General features: G+C 37.3%; 1 protein-coding gene across 3 annotated transcripts in view; it reads right to left on the bottom strand.

Annotated features, from left to right (window-relative positions):
• Positions 1 to 14,051, bottom strand: part of TAF4B (TATA-box binding protein associated factor 4b) — a 126,063-nt gene that overhangs the window by 97,917 nt on the left and 14,095 nt on the right. For all 3 annotated transcript variants that reach the window (XR_006707285.1, XM_045457143.1, XM_045457144.1), the window contains exons 2-6: positions 13,441 to 13,586; positions 11,037 to 11,144; positions 6,807 to 6,971; positions 6,582 to 6,704; positions 3,277 to 3,366 (exon numbers count right to left, since the gene is read on the bottom strand). Coding sequence is in view for 2 of the 3 variants with exons in the window: in XM_045457143.1 (XP_045313099.1) it covers positions 3,277 to 3,366; positions 6,582 to 6,704; positions 6,807 to 6,971; positions 11,037 to 11,144; positions 13,441 to 13,586 (632 nt within the window). In the remaining variant the exon portion in view is untranslated. The remainder of the gene's footprint in view (positions 1 to 3,276; positions 3,367 to 6,581; positions 6,705 to 6,806; positions 6,972 to 11,036; positions 11,145 to 13,440; positions 13,587 to 14,051) is intronic.

The raw sequence follows: 14,051 nt of genomic DNA, 5'->3' as shown, positions 1-14,051 counted from the left end.
ACAAAGTCAATTTCCTTAATTGAGCTAGAATATTTTCATTTATTTATTTAACTATTTGTTTATTCATTTGTGTTATTTGAGATAGAATGCGAGTGCATGGATGCGGGGGAGGGGGGGGAAGCAGAGGGAGAGGGAGGGAGAGAGTCTTTTGGGGGGATGTGGGGGAGAGAGACGATCTTAAGCAGGCTCCACACTCAGCATGGAGCCCAACTCGGCTCAATCTCATGATCTGAGCCAAAATCAAAAGTGGGACACTTAACTGACTGAGCCCCTTAGGTTCCCCAAGCTAGAATACTTTGACAGGACTTTACACTGGTGTCCCTTACACCCTTCTAAAAGAGTAAAGGGTGTTCAAACTAAAAAGTAGAACATTCTTTTTGTCCCTGGGAATTTTGTTTTTAAGAAAGAAAAAAAAAATGGAAAAGGAGGCAAGATAGTAGGTTATCTTTTGGTGAATTCAAGGGCTGTTTGGAAGGTTTCCTTGTTTTGACATTTAAATTCAGTCAGACTGCCTTTATTTAAGAAGCAAATGAGAACCATTGTTCTTCCTTTTCTTACAGTTACTTCCTTTACTTTTTTTTTTGATTAAAAAGGATTGAAAAGCTCTCTGAAGGTTTTCAAATATGTATATAAATGGTAACAAAACAAAGTAAGAAACAATCTCTCATAATCTTTGTCCAAACTTTAAAAGCAAGCTGCTTTGGAAACACATGAACAGATGAAGTGATCTGATTAAATTTAAGCTAGAATTCTAACATGAGGGGATCCTGAGAAAAACACAATTGAAAAAAAATGTTAAAATAATGAGACTCAGGGGCACCTGGGTGGCCCAATCAGTTGAGCGTCCGACTTCAGCTCAGGTCACAATCTCACAGTTCGTGACTTGGAGCCCAGCGTCGGGCTCTGTGCTGACAGCTCAGAGCCTGGAGCCTGCTTCAGATTCTGTCTCCCTCTCTCTGCCCCTCCCCCACTCATGCTCTGTCTCTGAAAAATGAATAAACATTAAAAAAATTTTTTTAATAAATAAATTAATTAATGAGACTCAAAGATATAATAAAAAAAATATGTCTAAATTATCTCTTGATCAGCTGGCCAGAGTTAAGTTTAAATGTGGCATCTCTATGCCACATTCAATGTCCAAAAGCTTTCAAAAATGAGAAAAAAATTCTCACCAAAAAAAAAAAAAAAAAAAAAAAAATCACAAAGCTTAATAGATCCTTAAAAAACACATAAAGGGATGCCTGGGTGATTCAGTTGGTTAAGCTTCTGGCCCTTGATTTCAGCTCAGGTCCCAATCTCACCGTTTGTGAGATTGAGTCCCATGCTGGACTCTGCTGACAGCATGGAGCCTTCTTGTGGTTCTCTGTCTCCCTCTCTCTCTCTGCCCTTCCCTCTGCTCATGCACACACATGCACATGCTCACACACTCTCTCTCTCTCAAAAATAAATAAACTTGGGGCGCCTGGGTGGCTCAGTCAGTTGGGCGTCCAACTTCGGCTCAGGTCATGATCTCGAGGTCCGTGAGTTCGAGCCCCCCCCTCGGGCTGTGTGCTGACAGCTCAGAGCCTGGAGCCTGTTTCAGATTCTGTGTCTCCCTCTCTCTCTGACCCTCCCCCGTTTGTCCTCTGTCTCTCTCTGAATCAAAAATAAAAAATAAGTGTTAAAAAAAATTTTTTTTTAATAAATAAATAAACTTAAAAAAAATACATACAAAGCACAAATACTTCCTAGTGTAACATTTGGCAACTTAATGTTAGTATTATCAAACAAATAGTCAGGTACAATAAATTCTGGACCTGTGAGCTTGATAAAAAATTTAGTCAATTTAAAGTTTTTTTCATCTCCAAAATGGAAACTACTATAAAATCTAGCACCTAGTATTCTCAAAAGACTGATATGAAAATTAAGCGCAAACAATGCAAATTTAAAAAGCATCTAGCATGGGCGCCTGGGTGGCTCAGTCGGTTAAGCGTCTGACTTCGGCTCAGGTCACGATCTCACGGTCCGTGAGTTCGAGCCCCGCGTCGGGCTCTGTGCTGACAGCTCAGAGCCTGGAGGCTGCTTCGGATTCTGTGTCTCCCTCTCTCTCTGACCCTCCCCTGTTCATGCTCTGTCTCTCTCTGTCTCAAAAATAAATATTAAAAATCAAAAAATAAAAATAAAATAAGAAATAAAAATAAAAAGTATCTAGCAAAGCATAGGATACATAATAGAAGCCTACTGATTATCTTCCTTCTCCCCCATGGTGTCTCCAGGGAGTATGAAATACAGATAAATTCAAGAGTTGTCAGTGTCATATAGACACCTATAGCTCACAGAACTTTAGGCATTGAAAGGGACCCAAGGAAGAACTGCCTCTAACTTCTCAATCAAGAAGGTCATCCAAAAAGCAGGGCAGTAGTTATTTGATATTAGGTATTTTGCTGAACCTGCAACTTGCCTTTCCCCAGACCAAGTCTCCTTTAGCTAAAACATTCTGTTGCTATAGCCACAATTCATATCACATGATTGGCATCCTCCTAATCAATGTGCTCACCCTTCTAGTGACAGTTTCCACTATTTTAATATCCTTCTGAAGAGGTGCCCCATTTTCCTTCCAACTCTTCTTATATGAGGCAACCAAAAGGAGTCCTCCACTGTGGCACCTCTTTCATCTCCCTACACAATTAAGTGAAATTGTCTTCCATTATTTCAAAATTTATGGGATGACTCTGTGGTTCACTATAATCCCAGGTCTTTAATAACTGTATAAATTTCAATTCGATTCCTCTTCAGCTTCTGAATATCCAAAAAAAATAATTTTTATAGTCTCTTGTTATCAAAGTTACTGTTCTACATCAAAATTCTATTTAATTCAACAAATCGTCAAAAGGAGTATGCCTAGTAACAGTTTTTTAAAAATAACAGCTCTCCCACTAAATTTGTCACGATGAGATTTTTTTGATTTCTAAGACAATATGAGTTATTAGGACAAAGCAGAAGGCCCTATTTTAATGGAAAAGTCAAGATATTTGAGGATATAAGCTTTAACAATATAATCATTAAGTTTTGTTCAAGAATGAGGTGTTACTTCTGTTTTCTCAAAGTGTTTAATCCAAAGAATATGGACTATGAATGTTAACAGATGACAACAGTTGAGAGCCCTCTCCTACATTGTTAGTATTTTCACATTAAACTGCTCTCATATTGAAATATTCAGGTTTTCAATTATTTTTTAAAAATTATTTTTAAATAATCTAATCCAAATAATTTCTTCAAAGTAACAGACAACTTTACCTTAAGAAAAGGAACTAGGTGAGGCTGAGGTGAAGACTTGAGTTCAACATACAGTTGTCTAGTAAATTCTTCTGCTTCAATTTTTGCATCCTGAGGAACAGAAGAAAGAAGAATACTTTTATGTTTACAAATATTTTAAAAGAGAAAAGGTATGTAATTCATGATTGATGTAAGGAGGTAAAAGACCTACCTATATTCTGAAAACTAGAAGATGTTAATGAAAGAAATTGAAGAGGACACAAAAAAATGGAAACATATACCATGCTCATGGGATTGGAAGAATTAATATTGTTAACATGTTTATACTACCCAAAGCAATCTACAGATTGAATACAATTCCTATCAAAATACCAACAGCATTTTTCATAGAACTAGAACAAATAATCCTAAAATCTGTGTGGAACCACAAAAGACCCTGAACAGCCAATTTTAAGAAAGAAAAAAGCTGGAGGTTATCACAATCCCAAATTTCAAACTATACTACAAAGCTATGGTAATCCAAACAGTATGGTATTGACACAAAAACAGACGTACAGATCAATGGAATAGAGTAGACAGCCAAGAAATAAACCTATGTGTATATGGTCAATTAATCTATGACAACGAGGTGAAAATATACAATGGGGAAAAGACAGTCTCTTCAATAGTGTTGGGAAAACTGGACAGCTACATACAAAAGAATGAAACTGGACCATTTTGTTAAACCATATACAAAAATAAATTCAAAATGGATTAAAGACCTAAGTGTGAGACCTAGAACCATAAAACTCCAGAAGAAAACACAGGCAGTAAACTCTTGGACATCAGCCTTAGCAATATTTTTCTGTATACGTCTTCTCAGGCAAAGGAAATAAAAGCAAAAATAAACTACTGAGACTATATCAAACTAAAAAGCTTTTGCAGAGCAAAGGAAACCATTAACAAAACAAAAAGGCAACTTCCTGAAGAGGGAGAAGATAATGTGCAAATGACATACCTGATAAGGGGTTAATATCCAAAATATATAAAGAATTCATACAACTTAATACCAAAAAAAAAAAAAAAAAAAAAAAAATCTGATTAAAAATAGACAAGAGGACCTAAATAGACATTTTTCCAAAGAAGACTTAGGATGGCAAACAGACATATGAATAGATGGTCAATATCACTAATCATCAGGGGAATGCAAATCAAAAACACAATGAGATATTACCTCACACCAATCGAAATGGCTAATATCAAAAAAACAAGAAGTAATAAGTGTTGGCAAGGATGTGGAGAAAAGGAAACCCTTATGCACTATTGGAAGGAATGTAAATTGGTACAGTTGTTATGGAAAACAGTATGAAGATTTCTCAAAAATTTAAAAATTAAAATAACACATGATCCACTTCTGGGTATTTACCCAAAGAAAACAAAAACACTACTCTGAAAAATATATGCACCACTGTGTTTACTGCAGCACTGTTTACAATATCCAAGATATAAAAGCAACCTAAATGTCCATCATTAGACAGATGATTGGATAAAAAAGATGCGGTATATACATACAATGGAATATTACTCAGCCATAAAACAGAATGAGATCTTGCCATTCACAACATGGATGGACCTAGAGGGTATTATGCTAACTGAAGTAAGTCAGACAGGAGAAAGACAAATACTGTAAGATTTCACTTATATGTGAAATCTAAAAAATAATACAAAGAGAAATAAACTCAAATACAGAGAAGCTGGGGAGGAGAAAATAGGCAAAATAGCTGAAGGGACTTAGGAAGGGCAAACTTCCAGTTATAAAATAAGCAAGTCAGAGGGATGGAAAGTACAGCACAGGAAATATAACGAATAATATTGCAATAACTTTCTGGTGACAGATGGTAACCACACTTACTGTGGTAAACATTCTGTAATGTATGTAATTGTCAAATCACAATGCTGTATACTTGAAAATAATACGTCAACTACATTTAAATCAAAAATTAAAAATTTAAGTTAATTTTAATTTTTAAAAATGCTTGAAAGTTAAGTTAAAAATGTTTGTAGGACTTACAATTTTAAATACCTAAAATAGTTTTCCCAAGCAGAAAACTAACCGTTTCAAATGTGCTCTATTTCTAACAAATTATAGGTAGCATAAAAAAGAGTAGTAAAGAAGGTATTTTAATATTTATAAAGTATACTTGTTTTCCTATAATATTTGAAACATAAACATCTTCTGCTAGGAAAAAGTGACCATTTTATACAAAAAATACACAAAATTCTCATTGTATGGTCAGAGAAACCTGTAGATTTTTAGTAGTTCAAAAAATTCAAAATTGTATTTGTCTGTTATATCATCAGCATATTTCTTAAGCATATAATATGTAATATTTGCTCATTTCCACTTTCATCTGCTTTAATGTATGTAAGCATTTTATCTGAAAGATATAAAAATGAATGAGATATAATTTGACAGCTAAAAAATACAGCATCTTGGAACTTGTAAGTCAAAGATCATCACATTTTGTTTAAATGTTTACTTATTTATTTTGAGAGAGAGAGACAGAGAGTGCACACAAGTTGGGGAGGGGCAAGAGAGAGAGAGAGAAGGAGACAAAGAATCCCAAGCAGGCTCCCCACTGTTAGCACAGAGCCCAACGTAGAGTTCGATCTCACGAACTGTGAGATCATGACCTGAACTGAAATCAAGAGTTGGACACCCAAATGACTGAGCCACCCAGGCACCCTAAAGGTCATCACGTTTATTACTCTTCTCATTTTAAGAGAAGGAAAGGCAGACTTCAGAAGATTAACTTACTTCCATGGGTTACAAAGTTTGTTGTTTGAACTTACAGACTGGCTTTCTGACATTTGCAATTCTAGTAACAATTTTTTACTTGGCCAAATAGTCAACCTTCTCTCCAAGGTCCTTTTTTAGGTTAAGGCATACAGAAAATAATATACAATGGATGTACTTGTCTTAGATTTATTATCATTATAAAGCTCTTAAAAAGCAAAAGCAGAAGCACCTGGCGGGTTCAGTTCATTAAACATCTGGCTCTTGACTTTGGCTCAGGTCATGATCTCACAGTTCATGGGTTCGAGTCCCACCTTGAGCTCTGTGGTCTGCTTGAGATTCTCTCTCTCTCTCTCTCTCTGTCCCTAACCCCTGCGTGCTTTCTTTCTCCCAAAATAAACTTAAAAAAAAAAAAACAAAAAACCAAAAAACAAACCATAGCTTGTCAAAAAAATCCATCTAACATAAACCTCACTTAAAGATACATCCCATTTAAAACATGTTCTAAGAATTCTCACAGAATTTTCACGTTTTCATAATACTAACTTACCAAAAGTTGTTCCACCAGTTTCTTCACATTCTGCCCCATTTCTGGGGACTGTGATCCACTACACGCTAGTTTTATTAACATGGCAAGGAAGTTCTTACACTTCTTCACATTTTCTAGCATCGCCTAAGTAAAGAAATATACATAAAACACAAATGTTAGCTAAAAACAGAATTCAAGAAAATCTGTAAAGAGCTGTACTCACATAAGGTGGAAGTGAGAGCTTACCGGAGAAAGATTTGCCTGAGCAGCTGCTGAGTTCTCTGCTTTGAGACTGGGATCATTTGAGAGGGCAGGTGATGCTCCCAAATTTGAAGGCTTCAGGGTAGTTACAGAATTCAAGGGCTTTCCAGGAGTAACTGTGACAACACTGGCTGTTGGCACAGCCACAGACTGAAATTAAGAGTAGTGTATACTTAGATACGTTTACTATAATATATATATCACAGCTGGTGCCTCATTTCACACTTATGAGACTACAAATGGATCTTGACATCTTTGCTTTCATGTTATGTTCTACTAGTGTAAGGCAATGGCACACTGCTGTAAGAGCTCTGGACTTTAACAGATCTGGGTTTCATTCTCATCTACCTACCTACTTTTCATTGACATCTACTGAGTGTTGTCCTCAAGCAAGTAATCCCTTGACTCCTGTCTATAAAAAAATAGACACCTACCTACTCTCCTAGGGTTGTTTGTGAAAAATAGTACCAAGCATATGGTCCTCAAAAAACATTATTAATACTTCTCTAAAAAGAATTTGAAATAGTCTTTATATGAAAATATAGGATTTCCTATTCTATAATTTTCTGCTTAAGTATAGAGAGATCTATTGATCATCTTGTATTCAGATAAGCTACTTTTATTAGACTATTAAACATAATAAATATTACAAACTGTGATATCTTACTTTCACAGTGAAAAGAATTTTGGTTATTCTACCCTCTATTGAAATGAGGTGTGATTCTAGCGCCACCTGCAGGATAAAAAGTTTAATACAAGAAATCACAAGTCAGGCAGTTAAAAACTTGGACAACTATATTGAGATAAAGCAACAATCTTATTTTAAAACAAACACTGAAAGTAACAGAACAGGAATCAAGTTTAGGTGGATCAGAAGACAAGAGTATTTATAATTCATGCAGAAAACTGAACAATACACCATCACTTTAGTTGAAATACTTGTATACTAAGGCATACAACACAAAAAGTTCAGGTTGCAATCTCCTTCAAGAAAATTCCTTTGGTAACAGTCCCAATAAGTGAATTAAAATGTACACCAAAATTTCCCACTTTAGAAAGACTGGAGCATATATTAGACAAGCATATATTAGAAAAGACAAGGGTAAAAAAATGGGAAAGAAATTAAAAACCCTGATTAATGATGAAGACTAGAATGAATGATGAAATGTTAAAAAAAGTTAAATTAAAAATTGCAGCTAAATCTTCAACTTCTATATACCCCTTTGTAAAAAGAGTGCAGATAAAATCTCATTTGCTGAAAATTAGACAGAGTGTTTATTATTCTTACTGATATTGTAATTCTCAAGGGTTAAAATTTCAAATTGCCCCATCCAAAGCAATAAAGAATAATGCTTAAGAACATAGAGGCTGGAAGAATGAAATCCTGCCATTCTCAATGATGTGGATGCAGCTTGAGAAGATGGATGCTAAGTGAAATAAGTCAGTCAGAGAAAGACAGATACCATTAGATTTCACTCATATGTGGATTTAAGAAACAAAATAGGTGAGCTTATGGGAAGGGAAAAAAAAAGAGAGAGGGAAGCAAACCACAAGAGACTCAATGGTAGAGAACAAACCGAGAGTTGTTGGACGGGAGGTGGGTGGGGGGATGAGCTAAATGAGTAATGGGTATTAAGGAGGGCACTTGTTGTATTGAGCACTGGGTGTTATATGTAAGTGATGAATCACTAAATTCTACTAAAATAGACATTACACTGTGTGTTAACTAACTAGAATTTAAATAAAAATTTGGGGGAAAAAATTGCAGCTACGTTAGTAAAATTTTATTAAATATAAGCAGATCTCAAAGGCAACAATAAAAATGAATCCCCCTCCTATTCCTAGCCTTAGTCTTGCTCTTCAAGGACAACTACCGTGCAGTTTCTCTGAATCTTTTTGGAGACTGTCTAAAAACTTTTCCAGGTCAATATACAATAATGAAATACTCTTCCTTCAGCTGACTCTATATTCAGTTGAGTCTAGATTTATACTCTGCCCTTAATTCCTTATACTACTTGATTTAAGAACATATAATCTAAAACTTTAGCTGGTAATTATGATCACTTTCCAGGACCAATGGGAAGTGTTCATTGGGGAACCTCAGGGTTCCTCTCCCTCATGAAGCAAAATAAGGCTCAATGAAATGTGAGCTCAGAAAAAGCATATTATTTTTTGTGAACAGATGAAGGATTTATGGCATTTCCACTTTCCTTGTCAATGTTTAATGGTCTCTAGTACAAAATCTGTCTTTCATAATTCTTTCTAATATAGTTACTAGCTGTACCTTACCAGATATCTGCACCTTCCATGCCAATTCTAACTTTTTTTTTTTTTTTTAATTTTTTTTTCAACGTTTATTTATTTTTTTTGGGACAGAGAGAGACAGAGCATGAACGGGGGAGGCAGAGAGAGAGGGAGACACAGAATCGGAAACAGGCTCCAGGCTCTGAGCCATCAGCCCAGAGCCTGACGCGGGGCTCGAACTCACGGACCGCGAGATCGTGACCTGGCTGAAGTCGGACGCTTAACCGACTGCGCCACCCAGGCGCCCCCTAACTCTTAAAAGGCATAGAGAGGTACACAATCCCAGTCTTACTCTATCTACACAATCCCACTGCAGTAATGGATGGACCATCTCAAACTCAATCATAACTTCTGATATTCTAGACCAGCCCATGGTATTTCCATGCTTTGCAAGACTGCACTGGCACTGATTATGATTGTCTGGGGGGGGGGGGGGGGCATGACCTAAAAGCTGGCATCCTAGTAAAGTATTAGAACAGCCTGCAGAAGGCACAGGTGAAGTGCAAACTCAGAGGCAATACTCAATGATGATCGAATTCCATCCCCCAAGACTAAGTGTACTAACTGTATCAAGAAATCCTTTATGGTACTATGTCTCCAATAGGACAAATACATGAAAATCAAGGAATCAAGGAGTAAAGGGATGAATGGAACCACTTATCACTCCCAAAGACATGCTGGGGGACCATGTGCTTCCCATTTTTGCCCACAGGGGGCACACTTTCACCAGAGGACACAACAAGAGTTCCCATAAACTAGACACCATGCCTGCCTCCTAGGCACCTCAGGTTCCTTACGTCCAGGGAACATCAGTAAAGAGCTTATCATGACAAGGGTAAGTGACCTGACATCTGGAATAGGTAGGGTTGCTATCTTACAATGCAGACTGAGAGTAGTATGTGTGGTGAATCCAAGGGATCTACTTAAGTGCCTGTTGGTATTTCCTTGCCCAATTGTAATGATAAATGGACAAGTACAGCAACTCTTGCCTCAAAAGAGCATAGTGATTAAGACCTCAGATCCCTCAGGGATGAAAATCTGGTCCCACTACCAGTTAAGCTACCAAGACCAGTAGAGTTATTAGTTGAGAATGAAGGGAATCTAGAATGGATAGGATAGTAAAGGAGGGAGATGATGAGTATCAGCCACAGCAGTGAGGACTGGAGTTCATCCTATAACCTCCTCTTTGTTTCCCCAAGGAAGAAACCCAGTGGAATTCCAAAAGATCTGGTCTCTAACAATGTATAAGGAAGTAGATACCAGTGATACAAGGAGTAAACTTTGCAATACCATCACAAGGACATCTGTGTTGTCCCAGCTGTCGGGAATGCTATTACATAGGCTACAGCTGTCAGTTCTTTCAGGGTTTGCCTCAACTACAGAGAATTATCTTGCCCAATAGCACATCTCTCCCTGTGGAACTGACATCCAATGACTGATCACAGAGTGGGAATTAAGGCCCAGCTGACCAAAGCTGGAACATAGTAGGACAACACTGACAAGCCATATTTGCTCCAATGTTCCCCACCTGATTGGTGGAGTCTTTATTGGGCCTACATCTAGTTCAAAGTCTTATTCTCCTTCCCTTCCACAAGTATCAATAACTAATAAGTATCCCCTACACCAAAGGGGATGTCCTAGCTCCTGCTTCAAAACACTATCACACATGGCTATTGGGTGCATTTGTATTAATTTAATACATTCAAGTAAAATTAATATTCCAAGAGCACACACCATGTTTATCCTGTGTTTCCACACCTCTAACCGTTCCGACCCACTTTGATGTCACCAAATATCACTGAATTGCTCAAGGTTACACGGTTGTTGTGACAACCTACATATCTAGCAGGAAACAACTAAAGATGAGAGAATAAGCAGTGCACACATGGTCACAAGTCAGTCACAACTTACCTGTACTGAGGAAGGCTTTGGAACCGTGGTTACCACAGTAGTTCCTATTTGTGCCAACTTTTTAACAGGTGCCACTGCCACTTTCTTAACTAACTGTGAACCAGAATTCTAAGGGGGTGAGAGGGGGAGGGGAGAGAGATACAGAATCATCAGCATTAGTAATTTTAAATCAATCAGTACTATGGTGAACATTAAACATTAAACCACTTCAGAGTGCCTGGATGGCTCAGTCAGTTAAACGTCCAACTTTGGCTCAGGTCGTGATCTCACGATTCAGGAGTTTGAGCCCCACGTCGGGCTCTGTGCTGACAGCTCAGAGCCTGCTTTGGATCTTCTGCCCTGTCTCTCTGGCTCTTCCCCACTTGTGCGCACGCATGCTCTCTCTCTCAAATAAATAAATATTAAAAATTAAAACACTTCACCACAGCAAACTCCGTTGTTATAACTGGCTTTATATAGCCTTATAGGTTTTAAGCATATTCTCCACTGCGAACCTAACTGGTCAACTGGCCAACTGACACTACTTCATACTCCTTAAGGAGGCAACTGATTTAGCAATATCACAGTTTTTTAGCATTAAAATCTTAAACTTTACTCTTTGGCTCATACAGAAAACATATAGTTGTGTTTTTTTTTTTTTTTTTTTTAAGAGAGAACACAAGTTGGGAAGGGGCAGAGAGAAAGAATCTTTTTTTTTTTTTTTTTTTAATGTTTATTTATTTTTGAGAGAGACAGACAGAGAGCAAGGGAGGGGCAAAGAGAGAGAAACACAACCTAAAGCAGACTCCAGGCTCTGTCAGTACAGAGCCTGATGCGGGACTCAAACTCACAAACCATGACATCATGACCTGAGCCGAAGTCGGACACTTAACGGACTTAGCCACCCAGGTGCCCCAAAAGAAAGCATCTTAAGCAGCCTCCACGCCCAGTGGGGAGCCTAGCACTGGGCTCTGGGCTCAATTTCATGACCCTGAGATCAACTTCCTGACCTGCGCCGGAACTGAGAGTTGGATGCTTAACCAACAGAGCAGAGCCACTCAGGCACCCCAAAAACATATGGATTCTTATTTAACATTATTAAAATAGTCTGCTAATCTATCTTCTCAACTCACAGCAGTTAGATAAAGCAAACTAGAAAAGAAAGGAGCAGGGGCACCTAGGTGGCTCAGTAGGTTAAGCATCTGACTTCTGCTCAGGTTATGATCTCACAGTTTGTGAATTCAAGGCCCACGTTGGGCTCTGTGCTGACAGATTGGAGCCTGGAGCCTGATTCAGATTCTGTTTCTCCCTCTCTCTCTGCCCTTTCCCCACTTGTGCTCTGTCTCTTTCTCAAAAAAAAAAAAAAAGAACAAAAAGGAAAGGAAAGGAAAGGAAAGAGAAAAGAAAAGAAAAGAAAAGAAAAGAAAAGAAAAGGAGGGAAGGAGCAGCTATCATTGAAAGATACAGTAACATAGAAAATGAGAACCTAGAATCAAATATTAGAGGAGAGCACAAAATGGGGGGTGAGGGTGGCAGACAGACTGCCAGAGGATATTACCACAGAACACTATGCGATCTTTCATTAGGATGAACCTGACTCATCAAGAAAATGCTATACTACATTCAGCATTTTTTATTTTACCAGAGAAAGATGCTATGATATATATATATATATATATATATATATATATATATATATATATTTTTTTTTTTTTTTTTACCTCTGCCACACAAGATAAGCTTCAGTTAGTTACCTAAAAAGATTACCATGTATGTAAAATGAACCATTTTCTTTTTTTTTTTTTTTTTTAACGTTTTATTTTATTTTTGGGACAGAGAGAGACAGAGCATGAACGGGGGAGGGGCAGAGAGAGAGGGAGACACAGAATCGGAAACAGGCTCCAGGCTCTGAGCCATCAGCCCAGAGCCCGACGCGGGGCTCGAACTCACGGACCGCGAGATCGTGACCTGGCTGAAGTCGGACGCTTAACCGACTGCGCCACCCAGGCGCCCCAAAATAAACCATTTTCTAACAACACTAAATTAATGAACTATTTCGGACTTCTTAAGAAGTCATTCCTATAAGATACAGATACAAATGAATAGTATAAAACTGTACTGTTAATGTCTTACCACAAATTAAAATTGAAGCATATTTTCTTTCCATTTAGACATGTAAAAAGCCCTTTTAACATTCCCCTGAGAAATAAAAATCTTTGAGTATGAAGACTGAATCTTTATTATTTTAGCAATTACCAAGTGACAAAACCAAACATCTTGATTAACACAAAGAAAGTGGCTCAATTCAAAAAGTTGAGCAGAATCATCTATTATTTTTATTCACAAATACACATATATTTACATGAAGATACCAGCTAGAAAACCAAGAATAAAAAAAAAAAACCAAAACCCTAAGGTATATTACCGGCACTGTACAGATTTTGACCGTATGAGTATTCGTTGGTATAGCTGGCCTTGAAGTTATGTTAGTAGTGGTCTCTGCTCTTGTCACAGCTTGCTGAGGAGATACCAACATCAACTGGCCACTGTTACTTTTGATTAAAACTGTTCCTAGAATTAAAAGAAAAAAACCATGACCTCTAAGCTAATAAATAAAACATAAGCATCATATATTTTGTGTTCTGACCATTTCTTTCGATATTGTAAAATGTCTGAACAAATGATTAGTACACACTAAATTCTATGTACACTAATTACCATAAATAATATGGAAAAATGTTTTCACTCAAAGCTACTTAAAATATTAGAAGTCTAAGCCTATGGCCCATACTCTTGAAGAAGCCAAAACACTTTTTCTTCATGACTTCAAACTGTAAAACTACAGTAAGTAAGATGATATGGTAATGGCACCAGACTACACAAAGTGACCAATGGAATAAATTAGAGAATTCCAAAATAGGCTCAGGCAGATATGTCATATCAAATTTTCCCAAGAGGCACTGCAGATTAGTGAGGAAAAGAGCAGACCACTCAATAAGCAAGGTTGGGTCAATTAGTTATTTACACGGAAAAGAT

Source organism: Leopardus geoffroyi, chromosome D3 (assembly GCF_018350155.1).
Source record: "Leopardus geoffroyi isolate Oge1 chromosome D3, O.geoffroyi_Oge1_pat1.0, whole genome shotgun sequence".
NCBI classification, from domain to species: Eukaryota; Metazoa; Chordata; class Mammalia; order Carnivora; family Felidae; genus Leopardus; species Leopardus geoffroyi.
This window is presented reverse-complemented; position numbering and strand designations above follow the sequence as displayed.